The sequence below is a fragment of the Numenius arquata genome, chromosome 5 (genome assembly GCF_964106895.1).
Source record: "Numenius arquata chromosome 5, bNumArq3.hap1.1, whole genome shotgun sequence".
Taxonomy (NCBI): domain Eukaryota; kingdom Metazoa; phylum Chordata; class Aves; order Charadriiformes; family Scolopacidae; genus Numenius; species Numenius arquata.
In genome coordinates, this window is record NC_133580.1 from 47,521,575 (window position 1) to 47,539,836 (window position 18,262).

General features: G+C 37.0%; 1 protein-coding gene across 1 annotated transcript in view; it reads left to right on the top strand.

The window, feature by feature from the left end:
* Positions 1–17,522, top strand: part of DNAAF9 (dynein axonemal assembly factor 9) — a 74,780-nt gene extending 57,258 nt beyond the window's left edge. The window contains exons 29-37 of the mRNA XM_074147609.1: positions 1,968–2,005; positions 6,032–6,167; positions 6,518–6,604; positions 7,689–7,795; positions 8,494–8,568; positions 8,719–8,921; positions 10,611–10,676; positions 11,159–11,252; positions 12,837–17,522. Coding sequence (XP_074003710.1) covers positions 1,968–2,005; positions 6,032–6,167; positions 6,518–6,604; positions 7,689–7,795; positions 8,494–8,568; positions 8,719–8,921; positions 10,611–10,676; positions 11,159–11,252; positions 12,837–12,949 — 919 coding nt within the window. The 3' untranslated portion in view covers positions 12,950–17,522. The remainder of the gene's footprint in view (positions 1–1,967; positions 2,006–6,031; positions 6,168–6,517; positions 6,605–7,688; positions 7,796–8,493; positions 8,569–8,718; positions 8,922–10,610; positions 10,677–11,158; positions 11,253–12,836) is intronic.
* Positions 17,523–18,262: the final 740 nt, after the last annotated feature.

Here is an 18,262-nt window from a genome sequence, read left to right on the forward strand (position 1 = left end):
TGAGATCACTTTTGTAATAATTAGAGATATATGATGGTTAGTTGCCAATGAACTGTCTTAAATCTCGTAATTTAAAACTGCTAGTTAATCCGTCTTGAATGAACTTTGAAGTGCTGTTTAGTTTATAAGGAAGACACTTGGTTTCCACACGATATGTAATTACATATGTTAATAAAAGTTTAACTTGTGGAAAAATAAACAAGGATTGTTATTAGCATACTGCTTAAATACGTATACTCTGGCTAAAGACTCTGTAAAATCTGAACAGTCAACTGTCCTTTCTTATGCTTTTTTAAATCATTCTTTTTTATAATTTTTGTGTGAGTATGAAAATTGAGACGTGTCTCAGTTTGGGTTATTGATTGTGTCACAACTCTTGGATATTAAATGAAGACTTTACAGATTTAAGATATGGAACTTACGGGAAGCAGTTTGAAATTTAGTGGAAGAGAATGACAAAGCATGGAAGCAAAAGCATTGCAAGTATTAAAATCTGATATCCTGGGATACTGCAGAGGCAGGGTGGGGAGGAAACGGTAGCAAAGCCAAGTCACTGACATTTTAAAATAGTGTGGTTTGGTTGGTGTTTCATAGTATATGTGTGTGTTCCACACTTCAGCAAACATGGAACTAATTTCATAGACTTATCTGTCAAACAGTAATACTTAAATTTTGCAATTATGCCTTGCAGCTGATTTGATAAACGTAAGTTAAAGCAGTTACAATTTTCAGAGTTCCTAGCTTTGCTTCTATTTGTTATAAAGCTCTGCATCACAGCTTAGAGGTGAACTTCCCAGTCATTTTTTGAAAGTGCATTCCTTAAACTTCCTAGCTGTTCTTAAAACACTAACCCATACGCTTCTTGTGTTTTGCCCTAGTCGATAAATAGATGTTACCTTGCTGCTTCTTTTTGTCTCCGTGACAAACATTGTAAATAAATAACAAAGACTACATAAAATATTGGTGAATTGGTGCTGGAGTGCTGTTTAAACTTGTCTTTCCTATAATTATGGAAAGAACAAATTCCATTTCTAGGTTTTTTTTTTTTTTTTAAAACTTACTGATGCGTTACTGATCATAGAACCAAGTAGTATTTATAGCAGCAGTAGCCTGCAATCCTTTGGCTAACATTGTTTGTCTCTTGAAGTGCAGTAGCAATTGAAGGAAGAGGCTTAGCCTGTGCTGTAGACTATTTGTGTCTCACTTCTGAAGTTTTTTCTGATAAGAACTTACCGAATAGCCACATACTGCCAATGACAGATATTTCAGTTGGAAAGCTTAGGTGATTTCACTGTGAGAATTGAGAAGAGTGATTTTAATGTCTGACTTGAAACTTTTGCAGTCAAGAAAATCAAAACCCTTTACTGTCTGAGAGTTAATTACTGTAGAGGTCTAGCTCTTTCATGACCCTCGGATGAAGCTCTTCCCATTTTGAATATCAAGCCAGGACAGGGGAGAGGTAGTTGAAGGGGAGTGGATAAAGTACAGTTTCTGGTGCTTTTGTGTGCATGCTAAAGCTCATAAGAGTAATTATTGCTTGTCTGACAGAGTACCAGAAATTGGTACGATATGTACAGAAAGCATTATGTACATAAAATCTTTCCATTAAGAGTTCCCACCATGTTGGAAGGCACAGTTCTTTAGGGCAAGCTTAAAATTCCTATTGTTTGAATGGGAATTAAAGTGATGTTGAAGCCTTTCTGACTTCCTAGAATAGTGAATAGATTGCGTGTGGGGAATTAACTCTAAATTCTATTAAAGAATTAAAACCATCTACAAAACTAACTTTTGGGGAAGAACTCCTGAAAGACATAACCAGTGGGGTTGTTCCAGTTGTATGGACTGAGGAAATAAAACATAAAAATGGTTTGAGTAGTAAGACTCTAGCTGTCAGTGTCCGAAAGAATGTAAATGCTTTACTTAATAATAATATCCATTCTTGATACACAAACTTTTCGGTTTTTTAGGCTTCTTTTTCCCAAGTTCTTGGACCAGTGTTCGCAAGGTACGTGTCACTTTTTCTTGAGTTTGAGCTATGCAGAACAAGTAGTTGAGCCATAAGACCAAATAAATCCACTGTAAATGCATGTAGTCAAAGGATCATGATAAACTTTTGGAGGTAAGAACCACCTCTGGTGCATAACAATCTCTGCCTACACTATTAAACATCATAGGCACCTGGAGAAGATGTAAGAATCTGGAGTATGATGCGTTCTGGTTGTCCTCATCTGGAGGATGGGTTTCCTAAGACCATGAGTTAAACTGCTTACATGAACTATTATAACTCATGCCATGTTGTTAATTTAGGAGCAAAATGGATTGGATTTGAGTTCCATTCCCTTTTGATAAGGCATGAGAAAATGGAGGCTCTCCTTTAATTTCTGCTATTTTAGAAAGGGAAAAATGAGCTGGTTACCTTATTCCCCATATTCTCTTCTTAATGCGGTGTGGAGGATCCTTGCAGGATTCATTTAACATTGCAGCAGACAAAAAAAGCTCACTTGAACTGTTTCTTACCTGTATACTTAATTTTATATCCTGACCCTGAAAGGACTCATTGACTACATTGTCCTCCTTGTCAGGCTTGGAACTTTGAGCAGGGGTTGGCGTTAGGTCAGGAACAATGATATGCCACTTATCATCAAATAAGTTCTCTAAATTTCAAGAGCAGAAGCAAATTTGACTATAGTACCTTTACAGTTGTTTTTAAAAGTTGTAGAGCAGATTCATAATAGTAAGACCAGTAAGTAGCATCAATGGGCCAAAACAGTGTTATGGGTGTTGTACAAACCTGAGACCAGAACTTTTCAATGCAGATAGACAAGTATGGGTACAGACAAATAGAAGTTAACTAGGCTTCTGAGTGCTTACATTGTCCTCATAACTATCTTGCAAATTTTGGGGGTGAGTAGGGTTAGCCTTTTGCTGCTTTCCAGGTCCCTTCTATTGTGTGACTTTCTGAAAGGTTGCCTATGCGTATTATCAACATGACATCATTTGACAACATGACATATGACACTTCCTGTTTAGAAAGCCACAAGACTAACAGAAACAGAGGAGGATCAGGGAGAACTGATAAGTCTTGAGCAGAGTGACCAACATTAGCAGTTTTGTTTTGTCTCTCCTTTGCACGCTTATTTAAACTTTTTAAAAATAATATTGCCACTATCTGTGCGCTGCAACTTCTTTTTTGTCTCACTCCTTCCAAATATGTCTCTTTATTTCTTGCACAGAAGCTGTAGGATGACACCTTACTAGTCTAAGGGCACATTGGCATCTCTTGTGTTGTATATGAAGTTGTTTTACAGATTAACACATCACCATTGTTAAATATGCCTATTGTACATTTGGGAACAAAGAGGATTCATTATTTTTGTAAAGTATACATATTTTTAATCTGTCCCTCCTGTGTCTTTGCTGCTTGTATTGAACATGCAATTTCCCAGGCTGCAAAGATTTTTTTCCTTCAGATGAATGTCTAAAGCATTAAGCAAAACTGGGTGGTCTTCAAAATGCAGTAGAAACAGAGATGGCAGTGACAATTTAAATAGAAAAGCTCAAAATTATTTGTTACTAAAGCTATGTAAGGGTTTTCCAGTTCTCAGCTATTTTTCTTCTGGATTACACTACCTGTCGGTCAGTTCAGTATCATGGTCTGTTGCCTGCTAACTCAGGGCCAGTTTTTGTGGGATACTGGCACCTACAAGATTTGTGCCAAGAAGAGCCAACGCTTGCAGGTTCCCTGGGCTCTGAGCAGTCTTCTGTTACTGCCAAGGTTGCGTGGGAGTTTACAAGCAAAGATGACAGCTACTGCCCCAAAACTGTTCCCCTTAGACAAGTGCAAATGAAGTGGGGAGTGATGGAGGAAGAGTATGGGTGAGGAGCGTGAGACAAGATGCATAGGTTTCTGATTTGCTAGATATTTTATTCCTTGAATCTTTTTTCCTAACTTTAAGCTTTGCTACCTTAGTCCTTGACACTTACCTATTCTGTCCGAGGCATAGTGCTTCTAACTGCAATATACGCTTCGTAGCATTTGTTATACAGCCTTTTTGTTCTGTGCCAGCTTCACAGAAAGTATAACTATGTTTTTAATTAAACTTGACTTTTAAATCAATATCAAGTTTGGGGACATCAAGAAAAAAAAAAACCAAACCACTGCGTGTAGCACACCCACAATGTGGTGGTTGTTGATTAGCTTATTCATACTTTTAATCTTAATTGCATGATCTACATAATAATTACAAGCATGCGTGTGACTTAAATTTCTAAGCATGCTTGCCATACTCCCCCCGCTCCCTGTATCTCTCAAGAGCGACTGCGTATTGGAGAAAACTTAAATGTTTCTGAAATTGGAGTGGGAACTTCTTGTGGGGGATTAAAAAAGAGAAATACTAATGATGGAAATTTGCTTGGGCTATTATTAAAATTCTAGCTTGAAAGGGTCAGTGATGCAAATAACAGTGATTGGGAGCATATGGTATAATATAAGTAGCCCAGAAACATTTGGTATAGAAATGACTGTGTAAAGAAGCCTTGCAAGGATTAATGTACTTTAAAGACTTCCATAAAAATCAGGAATAACTGTAGGCAGCAGATCATGGTGTAAGCTTCATTACATATTCTGGTTTAATTAGTGATGAGTTTGGGTCAGGAGAAATTCGTTCTGGTTCAATTGTTCATGGGTATTTGAGAGTTTACTGTTCTGTCTTACAGTGTACCTGTAGTTACAGGGAAGTGTCTGAAATGAGCTGCACATCTTGAGCAAAGAAATAGCATTCCCTGCACATTCTGGACAATACTGACAGCCTAGGAAGTCAATCTCTTTGAGGAGCTGGGCTGAAATTCTCTGTGATGTAATGCCTTCTTGACAGAATTCAAAAGCAGAAATCCTGTGACACTGAAATCAGTCAGATAAGTGCAGTATGTCATCTCACATTTTTTCCTTAATGAGATCCCTTCCAGTGCCCAAGGCTTGAGGGCTGTGATTGTTGGTGTGTTGTTTCTGATTGTCTTCAGAGGCATCTGCAGTAGCAGCAGTTGGTTCTCATTTAACAATTATACCTGGCAACACAGCAGATAAAACATGAAGACTGTGTTGTCATCTTCAAATCTTGGACAGTTTTTGCTTAAGAAGAGTAACTGCCTCTTCAGTGAAGTTAGTTGCTCTAGGTGTAACGTGAAGGCATACTGCTAAGTCTGAAAAGGAATTGCTTTTCTGGTGACACAGATGAGTCTTTTTGGAATTGGCACTTGGGACAAATAGTTATCCCATTGTTTTTTCTGTTTTCTTTCTTGATGCCTTGTGGGTTCAGACTTGCTACCTGAATTCCATTTTTAGGCTTTAAATGTTAGTATTTCCTATTAAAAACGAATCCTTCTCAGATTGATTCTTGTATGAATTTATTCTTTAAATTAATTGTTGTTTTCATTAATTGAGTCTAAATTACTTCTGTTACATGGCTTGTCTAATTGAAAGAAAAATGCCTTAACCTGGTATAGCTGTGTTTTGGCAAAGCTGGCCTTCCTCATTAGTAGAGTCATCTTCAGTGACTGGTAGACTCATGTTTTTAATTTATTTCTTTTTTTCTGTGTAAGACTCTCTTTTCACTGAATCATAAGAACCCATAGATTACAACATCTTGCCTCTTTTCCTCTCAAGTTATTCCCGTGACTAAAAAGGCTTGTCTCCTTGAGGAGGTATCATTCCTGCGTGTCTACACGTTGTGACAGAATGGGCTTCTGAGCTGCCTGCCCTCTAGATGCAGTTGCAAAATAAATAGTTAATGATAATTCTGTGTTTGGTTATTCTGCAGTGTTCATGCGTGGTTAGATGGGCTTCTGGGTGTTTGCTGGGCAGGCAAGAGATGAAAGGTTTTTTGCTTGTTTGTTTTTGTTATTTTTTTCCTTAGCAATGTTGATATAGTGAGATGGAAGGAAAGTAAGAGAAGAATGGCTGTTATATTAATTGTTTTTTTTAGTTACTGTTGCATACCTGACTTCTGTAAACTATGCTGATTTCTTTACACAGGACTAGTGAGTAATGTGGTTTTCACAAGTCATGCTACAGAGCAGAAGCATCCACTCCTTATGCAACTGCAGAACCTTATCCGAGCAGCAAATCCTGCTGTTTCATTCATCTTGGCAGAAAATGGAGTTGTAGCCAGGTAATGTTAATCACTGTCCAGTATTTCTCACTTTTGGCAGGTGGGACACATACACTTAGAAACTTGTATTCTCTTGTTTTACTCTAACTTATACAAAGGAGATGCAGATTTTCCTTAATTGCTTCTCCTGCAAAAGGTATCTTCCCTTTACATTTATGATCATATAGAGATTAGGCAATGTATGTTTTGTTTGCAGAGTATGATTTATATTACTGTTATTGCCATACTAAGGGAAAAATACTCTGAATTTACTGTGAGTAACACATTCTGGTTTATGTAAGTAGCATACAGATAGTGGCCATTTTATTGAACTTATGAAGTTAAAAATCTTCATCTTTATCTCTTTATAGGAATGAGGATATTGAATTAATTCTGTCAGAAAGCAGTTTCTCAAATCCTCAGATGACGAGAGCTCGATATTTAATGTATCCTGGCTGGCAAGTATCTAGACTGAGAAGTGTTAAAACTATTTTTCTAATTAACTTGAAGATTAAAAAGTCTCACTAACTTTAATTTATATTTTTTTTCAAGACTACTCATTTGGAACATGCAATAGCTTTGTAAATCATTTTATAAGAGAGCTGATTGGTGTCCTTTTATGGGGAAAAGGATCCTTTCTGGACACCGTTTAAATCAATGGGAAAGATTACTGTTGCTTTTCAGAAGAATGGAAAAAAGCCCCTCTGGGAATAAGCTGGGAAGGATTGGGATGGGTGAGGTCAATAATGACTAGAGTAATTTCATTCTGACAGCTATTCAGCCTTACTGGAATGAACTTGCTATGTCAGTCTAGCTATTAGCAGAACAATTATTCATAAAACCCAGCAACTTATTGACAGTCTTGGCAGAGGCTAAGGGCACAGTAATACATGGTACCAAGCTTTCCATTTCATACTAAGGGACATTTTTCATGGTTCAGGGTGCTTTACACATCTTGTTGCAGTTATCTGTGCTGTACCTATTTGGCAGAAAATGTAAACCTGTCAGCCATTGTAACTCCTGGCTGACTGTTTTCTAGTTACGTTATGGTGTTGGAAGTATGATTTATTTACCATACCTTGCCAGTCCTGTATATGTGTATATCTTTCTATTCATAATTCTTGCTCTAAATCGGACGCAAGTAGAGCTCCTAAAGTAAAGTGGCACAAAGCTTGGGGTGTCAGAGCTGCTTGTGGATTGCATGGGGCCAAAGGAAGAGAGAGAAAGCAGGAAAAAGTATTTAAAACTTTTGGACAACTGTTAAACTATGTAATGATAGTATGGAAGGATAGTATGTAAGGAAAAAAAAAATGCAGCAGGAAAAGCATGAAAAGAAGCCCTGAGCATTTTTAACAGTCTAATGCTGTTACTATTACGTTTTCATGGATGTCTTGGAGAAGGAAGCTTTGTATTTTTCTTCCTATGAGCAAGGCTTACTTGTGGTGAAATTATAGATGTTCCTTTTAAGAAGCCTGTTAGATGAAAAGTGCAAGTGTGGGTGTTTCCTGTAAGTTGAAGCTGTGTGTTTGTTTTTGTCTTAAGGTATGAAGGTAAATATGGAGCTGGGTCTGTCTTCCCTCCAATGGTTCAGATCTGTGTATGGTTTAATCGTCCTCTAGAAAAGACACGTTTTGTGACCAAATGTAAAGGTACAAATGAACTTTGGCTGACTTGATTTAAATCCAAGTTGGAAATACTGAGAAATAGAGGGGAAGGAAGGCACTAATGTAACACAGTTATTTAATTGCTGATGAAGTAAACTTTTAATTGAAAATTCAGCTTTCCTTCCTTAAAGGACAGTAAATTGTTGCCTTTAATGTATGTTCTGGAAAATTGATCCATGATTTTGTTCAGATGAAAATGTAATTTAACTTTTGCTTTCTAGAGACTGAGACACTTATCTACATATCTTTGCTTTTTATTTTGTGTTTAATTCAGTAGTGTCAAAATACAGTTTATAAGTGGCCATCAGCTTCTACTTTTTATGCCAAATAATTCTTTGTAGTTAGAAGAAAATAGGCTCAGCTCTGTGTTAGGCTACTAGAGTAGATATATAATCATGCCTTTCCTTCTTCCCTTATCAAAACAGTGTTAAGGAGCACCATTTTACTTTCCATATACGCTATAAGCGTTCATTATGCCAAACATGTTATTTCCCACCTACCCCATAGCAAAGAAATGAGAACGGTTAGAAATGTTATGTAGTGGGGCTCTGGGGGACACTGCAGCTTCTTCCCCTGAAGCACTAGGATGTGGATTAGAGACCTGTAGCATAGGTCTGACCAGAAGCGACACCAAGGATAAGAACAAGAAATGAAGTAATACATTTGTCTTCTATTTCAAACAGCAATTAAATCATTGCTCAAGCCAAGTCCTTTTTCTGGAAACATTTATCACATCATGGGCAAAGTTAAGTTTTCAGGTAAGGGCAAATTACTTCTTATGCGTTGTCTTGTGACTGTACTGCATGTATACGTATTTGAAGTTTTTTTAATGTACTCTGTTCTGCCTACACCAGTGTGTCAATGTTAAATTAGATTAAGAATGTTTTCTTCTTCCATCTTCTTGTTAGATTCTGATAAAGTGATTGAAGTCTGTCACAACACATCATCTAATTCACTAAGCCTCGTGCCTGTTCAGGAGGGACCAACTCCTCCTGATTCAAGAAGTGATAATAGAGATTGCAGCAGTCAACAGGAGTGCTTCCTTGTGTTCATTGGCTGCTCTCTTAAGGAAGAAGATATAAAAGACTGGCTCAGAGAAACTGCAAAACAGGTTCGTGGGCATGTTTACTTCTGCTCAGTGTGATCTGTTCAGCATTTCTTAATGGTGAGAGGAGGAATCTGAGTGTCTCAATGAAATATTTTTCTTTTACAATCTCTTTTCTCTTCTAGCCAGGTATTAGCATTCCAGGGGGTAACTGTATTTCAGACAGAGGACTAACAGTTTGCCAAATGTGTATTGTAATTTGTGTATTATTTTAATATCTGCTATAGTGTATTTGTGGATTGATCTGCTTTTGAACACTTGAGCAAATGGAGTACCTCCAGAATAAACACAATATGATTTAGCTGAGACATGATTGCCAAAAGCTAAAGTGTAATACGAAATAAATCTTCTTGAAGTACCTGAACACTGCAAAGCTGAAAACTGTTTTGATTCACTAAATTAAACCTCCTTGGAAGTAGTCCACTGAAATGGAGGGTGTAGTTTTTTTCATTTTGTCTCACTTAATTTGTCAAGTGTGCAGCTATGTAAGACTTCATGTATTTCTGTATGATGAATGTACCAATGCGATAGAAGTTGGAGTAGGGAACAGGAAATATGCACATCACAAGAAGCCTATAAGGAACATTTTGCAGTTATGGTTTCTTGCTAACTTCATGCAGTGACTGGCATGACCTGACCAGGATAAGAGGGTTTGCTGCTACACAATGAAGTAATACCAGCAGGTATTACTTTTGCCAGGCTGCACATTAAGGTCTTAGGAAATGAATCTTGAGATTTGATTCAGAAATGTACTTGTACAAAAACCGTTCAACCGTACAAATTGCATATTTTAGCACTCTAGCTGGAACCTGAGCCTATAGTTCCAACTGTGCCCTTTCGTGATGCCCATTTTTGGAACATCTGTTAGTTAAAAATACTCATGGTTACTTCTTTATGGCTCAGGATTTGTACGGTATCTCTAAAAAGTTGTGTAGGAAGGGGAAAAAAGTTTCCTGGTGACCGTTGTTGGAGCTGTTCCTAAGAATCTTCGGGTTCTCACCTCTGTTCTCCTAGCAGGTTGTGTTACTTCAGGGAAGTATGCACTTTCTGTGATGATAGCACATGGTAATATATTAAGACAAATGCTTTTGATGTGTAAGAAAGTACTCTATGGAATACTGTTTTAATTTTATGAAAGCTTGGAACTTAAATGCTATCTCAAGTGTGAAGTGCTTCCTCTATGAGCAGTTCAAGACTACAAACAGTCTTTGTACAGTCTCACTAGTCATGGCTAATTTAGAGTTTCAGATAGTTCTGAGAGTTGCTGCATGAAAAAACCACTAGATTGGTGTTCTGTTCCTGGGCCAGTTTTCTTTGGGTTTTTTTTGCAGTAGAGCTGTATTTAAATTGTATTATTTAAAATGCTTTTAGAATCTGTCATTTCTAACAGTGCCTTATGTAAGATCACTTAATTTTTACTTTTGTTTTCAGAACATAGTTGTGAATGGCTTGATATAATTGAATAATTCTGTCAAGACATTAATTTTTATAATACATCTAAAAGGAGTATTTCTGGGCTGGGCTTGAGCATGATCGCATGCAATCATAGATTTCACTACTGTTATCCACATTTTCAAGAAAGAACTTACTTTTCTGTTTAGTGGTTTGGGTTGTTTGTTTTTCTTAACGTGACTAAACTGTAGTACCACATTATCACTCAGTAGGTATCTAAGTGGGGTCTAATTCTTAATACAGAAACCTCAGAGGAAAGCCCTGAAAACCAGAGGAATGCTGACTCTTCAGGAAATAAAAAACATTCATGTAAGTAGAAGCAATTAATAGCAAGTCCTTCTTTTGGCTGATTTTCTTAAATATCCATGTGTCTGATAGAGCACCTCCCAGACTTGCCATAACAAATGTGGTAAGCACTAAATTATTGCAGCACTTAATGTCATTTTATATATACAAAACATAACTAAGGATCCCAATTAGGATCCCAAATGCCTAATCCTGCCCTCATCAACTACCTTTAGGTTGTAAGTGCTATCTCTAAAGTTGGGCTCCTAAGAGTTTGGCAGGACTGATTAGTGTCACTGTACGTAACTCCCCTAGTCCATATGGATGTCATTTGTCATACTGTTTTTTCAGAGTGCTCCTTTATAGCCAGGAGCCATACCTTCCTCCCTGGCTCTTAAGTTCAGCAGAAAGAATTTTTCTTTTATCTATTTAAGTCTGTTAGGACTGTCTCTAAGCAGTTTTGAGTTTTATATGTTTAATGTATGGTATATTCTTTCTTAATGTAGGTGAAACGCCACTTGGATCCACTTCCAGCTGGTTATTTTTACAATGGGACTCAATTTGTGAATTTTTTTGGTGACAAAATGGATTACCATCCATGTATCCTTTAAAATGTAGGGTTTTTTTGTGAAGGTTTTAGGTGGGCAACCGGCTATGTAAATCTGAAATGCAGACTGTCAAAGCAGATGATATGATGAAGAGCCAGTTTGATTTGCCAGTGGTAATATGAAGTGAAAAGTTTTGTTCCTTAAATCTGTGTGTGGCTACTTGCCATTTAAAGCTTACTGTTAAAACGCTTTTTCAGAGATACGATCTAAAAAGCAGAATAGAAGCAACAAAACAATCCCCAAACCGTACATGAGCTCATGCAGAGAATAATTTATGGACCGCAGCTTGTCAAAGAAATATTTTTCAAATCAAATAGTGCTATAATATTGCTTAATGCTTGGTCGTGATTGATAAAACTTCCAAATAAATGTAATTTTGTGCGCACGCACATGCATGCGCACACTCAAGTAGAAACAATCAGAGTAGGTTTTACTACAGTGTCCTTTTTTCTGCCACATATTTTGCAGTGAAGCTGATGTTAAATGATTGCTCTCGTTTTATAACTCGGTATGAGAAAAACCTTATTGCAATTGAATAAAAAAAATGAAAAAAACCTATTGCAATGCAGTAATATGAACAGAGTGTTCACAATTAGGTGTGGAGATGCATTTTTTGTAATCACTTTTTAAACTCACTTAAGCAAGTAAAACCTTATTTTAGAACTACTTCAGCTTAGCAAGCAGTATGATTTCCTTATCAAATTGTACCATATGCGCATTTGTAAATGAAGTGTCCTTGTGGTCTTGTTTGGTGTGAGTTTACAGTACATGAACTACAGCTGAAGTAGGGTCCTCTAGCTTTCTTTCCAGAAATTTTTTATTCTTTAATTTACATCTGAACATATTTTTGTCTTTGGCACAAAATGCCAGAGTAATACTGATGTTCCAGTGTATTCATCTTCTCCTTTCTTGTTTTCATAACTTCCTATTGCTTTTGGTTTTATTACTGAAATTTCAACTTTGGTCTTATATTCCCAGTTTACTTGTCACTTGAACATTGACAAACTTTACAGAAATCCAAGTGGGTTCTGTGATTCTGTTTTGAAGTAAGAACAAACAGTTATTTTCTATGCCCTATGGGACAACTTTAAAATTCTAAATCAGCAGACTTCTGTCTGCAGGGTAAGTGCCTGGTTAGGGTATACTGGCAGAAAATAGCCCACCAGCAAACTTGGACTTCGATATTCACAGGACCTTTACTTCACCACCATCTTGGTGTTTGGCAGTAAAAGACACAGGCACTGGTTAACCACTTCTGGATGATTTGAATTTTGGGCGGAGATTTTTAGATTTCCACTGAACCAAAATAGCTGTAAACATTTGCAAACCTGCTGTAGTTTTGCTGTTCCTATATTCTTCCTCTTGGTTGGGAAATGTCTATTGTGCAACTCCTTTATTCCCCAGTAATATGGAGTAGTTGTGGTTAGGTCTGGCTGTGGGACTCCCGGAAGGCAATATACTGAATTTCTCTTTTTAGTAAGTGTCCCTGAACCAGCACATCTTTCAAAAAAGCCATACATTCTTTTCTAATGAATCCTATTTGCGCAAATGTTTTTCCTTAGTTTTTCAAAATCAGTAATGGACCAATTCATGAACGATTACTTAGAAGAAGCCAACAGGGAAATAGAGAAGTACAACAGAGAACTAGAAGAACAGGAGTATCATGATCTCTTTGAGCAGAAGACATAAGCATGTGCGTTTTGTGTATTTCTGAATCGCCTACTGTCAGTAACCAAAAATGCTGTTGTCCTTGCTGGTTAACTAGAAAATTAAGTGAAATGTCAGTTTTCAGCACTCCTTTTAAAACTAAGAGATCATTCCTGTGAGGTTGGCATTTTAATATGGTAACTGCTTAGCTTGTTTGTACTGTCGAGTTCGCTTCCACTTCACCTTAATTCCAGACTGTAAAAAGCATCACCTGGAATCTCTGGCTAGTAGTGGGAATTTATTTAAAAGAAGAAGAAAAGAAGCAAAACTGTATTTCCTCATAGGTCAGAATGTGAATGGAATTGGTCTGTTGTGCAGATAACCAAACCACTTTAATCTCTGGGTATCCCTTGAACGTTATTGCACAGGAGCATTGATGAGCAGTGGTATATGTCAGTATGTGGGATTGGGGGATGTTCCTAAAGCGAGAAATGGGGGGACATTTAAAAAACTCAGAAGAGTACCTAATCCCACAGCTGCTACAGTGTTCCCAAAGTGAGAAATGGGGAAATACCTGAAAAACTCAGAAGAGGACCTAATCCCACAGCTGTTGGGGTGTTCCCAAAGCGAGAAATGGGGGAACAATTAAGGAACTCGGAAGAGTACCCAGTTCCACAGCTGTTGGGGTGTTCCCAAAGTGAGAAATGGGGGAACTATTAAGGAACTTGGAAGAGTACCTAATTCCACAGCTGTTGGGGTGTTCCCAAAGCGAGAAATGGGGGAACAATTCAGGAACTCGGAAGAGTACCCAGTTCCACAGCTGTTGGGGTGTTCTCAAAGTGAGAAATGAGGGAACAATTAAGGAACTCAGAAGAGTACCTAATCTCACAGCTGCTACAGTGTTCCCAAAGCAAGAAATGAGGAAACAATTAAGGAACTCAGAGTACCTAATCCCACAGCTGTTGCGGTGTTCCCAAAGCAAGAAATGGGGGAACACTTGGAAAACTCGGAAGAGGACCTAATCCCACAGCTGTTGGGGTGTTCCCAAAGCGAGAAATGGGGGAACACTTAGGCATCTGCATTTTTCTGAGGGGTCAGTATGTCTCATAACCTCTGCACAGTTTGAATCTGCAGTGAAAATTCTGACTTTTTCACCCTTTTCTTTAGAAAAGTGGAGATATCTTCTTTTCTTCCCAGTGTTGTTATTGGTGTTCTAGAAAATGACATGGATGGAGTTAATCTGCAACTTCCTAGTGAGAAGATTATCTCTGAAGGATTCTTATTTCAATATTAAAAACTAAGCAAAGCAAGGGAAGAGAGATATTCTTTAGCTAAAGAATTCCTTTTCATGAAAATTACTTATTTCCAAAGGTAAAAAAGTATCAAAAAATATACTTGAAATATGAAAGAACTTGTTTGTGAAGCTTTCAGAAGAATTTGCACGCTGTAACATTTCACTATACTAATACACCAGGTTTTATGTACTTGCAATAAAACCTTTATAGTTACTAAATGATATCATAATAGGAGTTCTGGCAACTTGTACTCTAGCTTAATTTAGTACAATTTTAAGTGAGACTTCATAGACCACTGACTGAAGGATTATAAGGTACCCTAGCATCTACTTAAAGGTTATTATTGAAGCTTATTTGAATAAGCAGATTATTGTAGCATGCTGTGTGTTCAGAATTTAGTCAAGTGAAAACAGTCCAGGATGATTTTTTTATTTTCATGTTACTTTGCCTTAGGAGCAGCTTGATCTTCTAATACAACTGCAACTTTTCTTTTTGGTCAGATGTATGTAATGCAGTAAGAAATGGAATGAATAATTTCTTACAGTACACTTAAAGTACTTAACAACACGTCCACACAGTCCCTGCAGGAAAATGAAATCTAACTCCTGCCATCAAACCGAAGGCTAGATACAGTTTTATGCCTTACTTAAGAAACATATTTTTTACCTTTGGAATCTGAAATGGCTGAAATTACGAAAAGCCTGTGAAAAACTGAAACACCTATTAGGTAGGCTTTCAGTACTCGTTGATACTAGCTGGCTTGGTGCCTGTGCTGTGGTGATTATACAGGGCAGAGGTGGAATTCCAGGTGCTGCAGATTAGGATATAGATGTTGATAAGGTTTCGTTACTAGCTTTCCTACTAGATTTTAAAAAGCTGTCTGAATTTAAGACATATAATTTTTTTTTTTGCACACCACGAGACTTTATAAACTGCTTGTATCCTGTTAAAGTACAATAAAAGCCAGCGATTAGTTTGTGTTTCTAGGCTTTCTGGGGTAACCCGTATTACAGGTATAGAGCATCATGATAAGGCTCGTGAGTTTATCTATGCATGGCTATACTTTAGTCTTAATATACTGTAGTGCCTGGTAGAGTAAACGTAGCTAGCAGTGGATTTGGGGGGCTAGCGGGTGTTTACAAACTAAGTACAGTTGGTTGCATGAAACTGTTTATCAGACCAGGATTATTAGAGTACAAAATTCTGGTCGTAACACTGCAATACGAAGGGGCATTAGAAAATTCTTAAAAAATTATAGTTCTTTGCCAATAAACTTAGCGTAAACCCAGTGTGCTCCTTTTCAGTACAAGTTATCTAATCTGCAAAGCCATATTTCTAGAATAGTGGTATGACTATGTCATGTCAGAAGAAATACCGGTGGCTGGGACGGCAGGCACCTCGTTGATGCTTCGTCTCAACCTGTGAGTCAATAACAGAGTAGGTTTAAGTGCAATTGAATGATAGATGAAGATACTGTAGCTTATTTTGCTCTGCTGAACTCTTTTTAAGAACTCCAATTTGTGCAGCTCTCAAAAATAACTGTTGATGGGGCCAATTCATCTGGGCTTGGCGTAGCGAGTTGTAATTACAAGTGAGATGCGCTGTGAACAAAAAGGAAATAAGTATTCAAAATTGGCGTGCTACTGTGCAAATTGAGCTGTTCCTTAAAAACTGAAGCAGAAGAGCTCAGAACAAAGGCCTAGTATACTTATATACTGTACTGCATGCTATATGGTAATAGCTGTGTATTATAAAGACCTTTCACCATACTGGTACTATTTCAATTAATATATTTTGGTATTGAAATAATTTGATTACCTCATTTTTTTTTTTTTTTTTTACTGTGACTTTGAAGCAGAAAAAAAAATACCGAAATAGTGAAACTGTGACAATGGTATCCTTTAAACGTAGTAGTGCCTTGCAGATGACACCATTCATTCATGAGGCGTAGAATAAATGGATGTCATGGGTTGTATTGCTTGCACCCTCTTTTCTTTTAAAGGAAAAACAGTTTTGGTGAAAGGACTTAAAATTAACCTAGTGAAGAATATTAGCACAAATGGTTAAACTGTTTAAAATAAAACTCTTTGAGGACTAAAATGTGTAAATGCCTGATGCTGCTGACAGTTTAATAGCAGTTGCTGATTATTTTGGAGTTACTTCTAACAATCAGCAGCACTTTTTTTAGGAGAAGAGCATAACTTTTGTACTCTGGTCAGAGATGTTTATACTGTATCAGACCCCATCTGTAGGGTAATCTGGTTTCCTCACTCTTTTGGAGTCAAGGTGAGGATTGAGATACTTCTAAGGATCTAGTTTTGAATTTTTTTTTAGCTACTGTAAAACTAAAAAAAAAAAAGCACCATTTCTAAACCATAAATGTTTGGATACAGAAAAAGTGCCATTACACTGTTCCTTTATCTTTTACTGTATTTTGAAAATTGGTAACAGTAACTTTGTGTCCAGGCATTTCTGATATTGTGAAGAAGTGCTGAGAGTCCTCAAGGGGTTTACATGCTTTGCTGACCTTCATGTTAGCAGCTTGTGGTGGTGTTTTTTTTTTTTTTTTTCCCTCACTAAGAATGAGTGTGATCAGAAGTTACTGAAGTTATAGGGAGAAAAATGTGATAAACTTAGGAGAGGAACATTTGCAACTTGAACTGCGCTGCAATCTCTGAGTATTTTATATTAAGCTGTGCAATTTGGTATTAGTCCAGTTTTACACTTTGCAATTAACAAAAGTGATTGCAGGGAGGATTTAAGTTGCACATAAAAGTTCCCTAATAAGTTTTTTTTTTATTGTTATTATTTTTTAATTGAAACTTTTCTGAATTTGCACAGATTTAAGCTCTGGAATACTTTGGTATTCTTAAAAGGGAAAAATTGTAACTAGTATAGTGAATTGTAAACTGTGAGTTGTTAGAACCACGTTGTTGATCTAATTTTAGATTGTTTAAAAATGTACCTCAGAAAGCTAGTGAGAAATTGCTTCATTTTTACACAACAGTCAGATCCTAATGTAACACTTCTCACTTTACAATGTGCCAAAATTCACTTTTATACTAGTTCTCGATGCTTTAATATTTGCAACTTTAAGTTAAAAACTTTTATTTACAAACACTACTGTAACTTCAGTTAAACTGAAATGTGTGATTGAAGCTTTTTGCCTATTGTATTTATTACACAACTTGATTCAGTAAATATAAAATTACCTTTCCATTTATTTTTGTATTGTTTTACATGTTTATACCTGCAGTTTGTGTGACTTTTACACCTGTAACTCAGATGTGATGGAAAGAACCAATAAACAGTATCCATCTCCTGTCTGTCTTCAACTTCTTTAATAAGCTCACTATTTCCTAAACTTAAATGTTGAAGTTTTGGGCAGTTTTCTTTTAAAATCTGCTAGTTTTCTAAACTGGCAGAAAGGTGACTAATTTATATTCAAACTAAAATGTAAAGATTTAAGTTGGGTTTTTTTAAGCTGCTGTTTTACATTTAGACCTTCTTGCTTGGGCTTCTAATTGGGTAAAACTTAGAACTAGTTGTAGGATGAAGGATATTAATCAGGTTCCTGCCTGCTCTCTCTGTCCTTCAGCAGCTGTACATAAGCATAAGATGATAGCTGCATATACACAAATGCAGGAGCTAAATCCCGCTCCTTGTATTCCTGTAAATGAGGATGCAGGTTCAAGATCAGCTTCCACTGACCTAAAAGCAGGCTGCCATTGAGAGGGCAACCCCACTTTACCCTCCTTTCTCTGCCTTGGTCGCTGGGTGGGAGGCTGTGCGTGAGTCAGATCAGTTTGCTGATTAAACTGAATCTGCAAATGATTTCTCTCAGTTTGACAATGCTTGTGCATTTTTATTTTTTTTTTATAGGAAGGTTTTGTGCTCGATTGATTTTTACGAACTGTTTATGTAAAGCCAGCATGTTAAATTCAGCCTGGTTGGCGTGCTCTGGGTATCCACACAAGAAATAGCAGCTTCTGGTGCATGGACTTCTGACAAATCCAGGAGTTTCCCTTGCTTTGCAGCTGGTTCTGGAAAGTGACCTCCA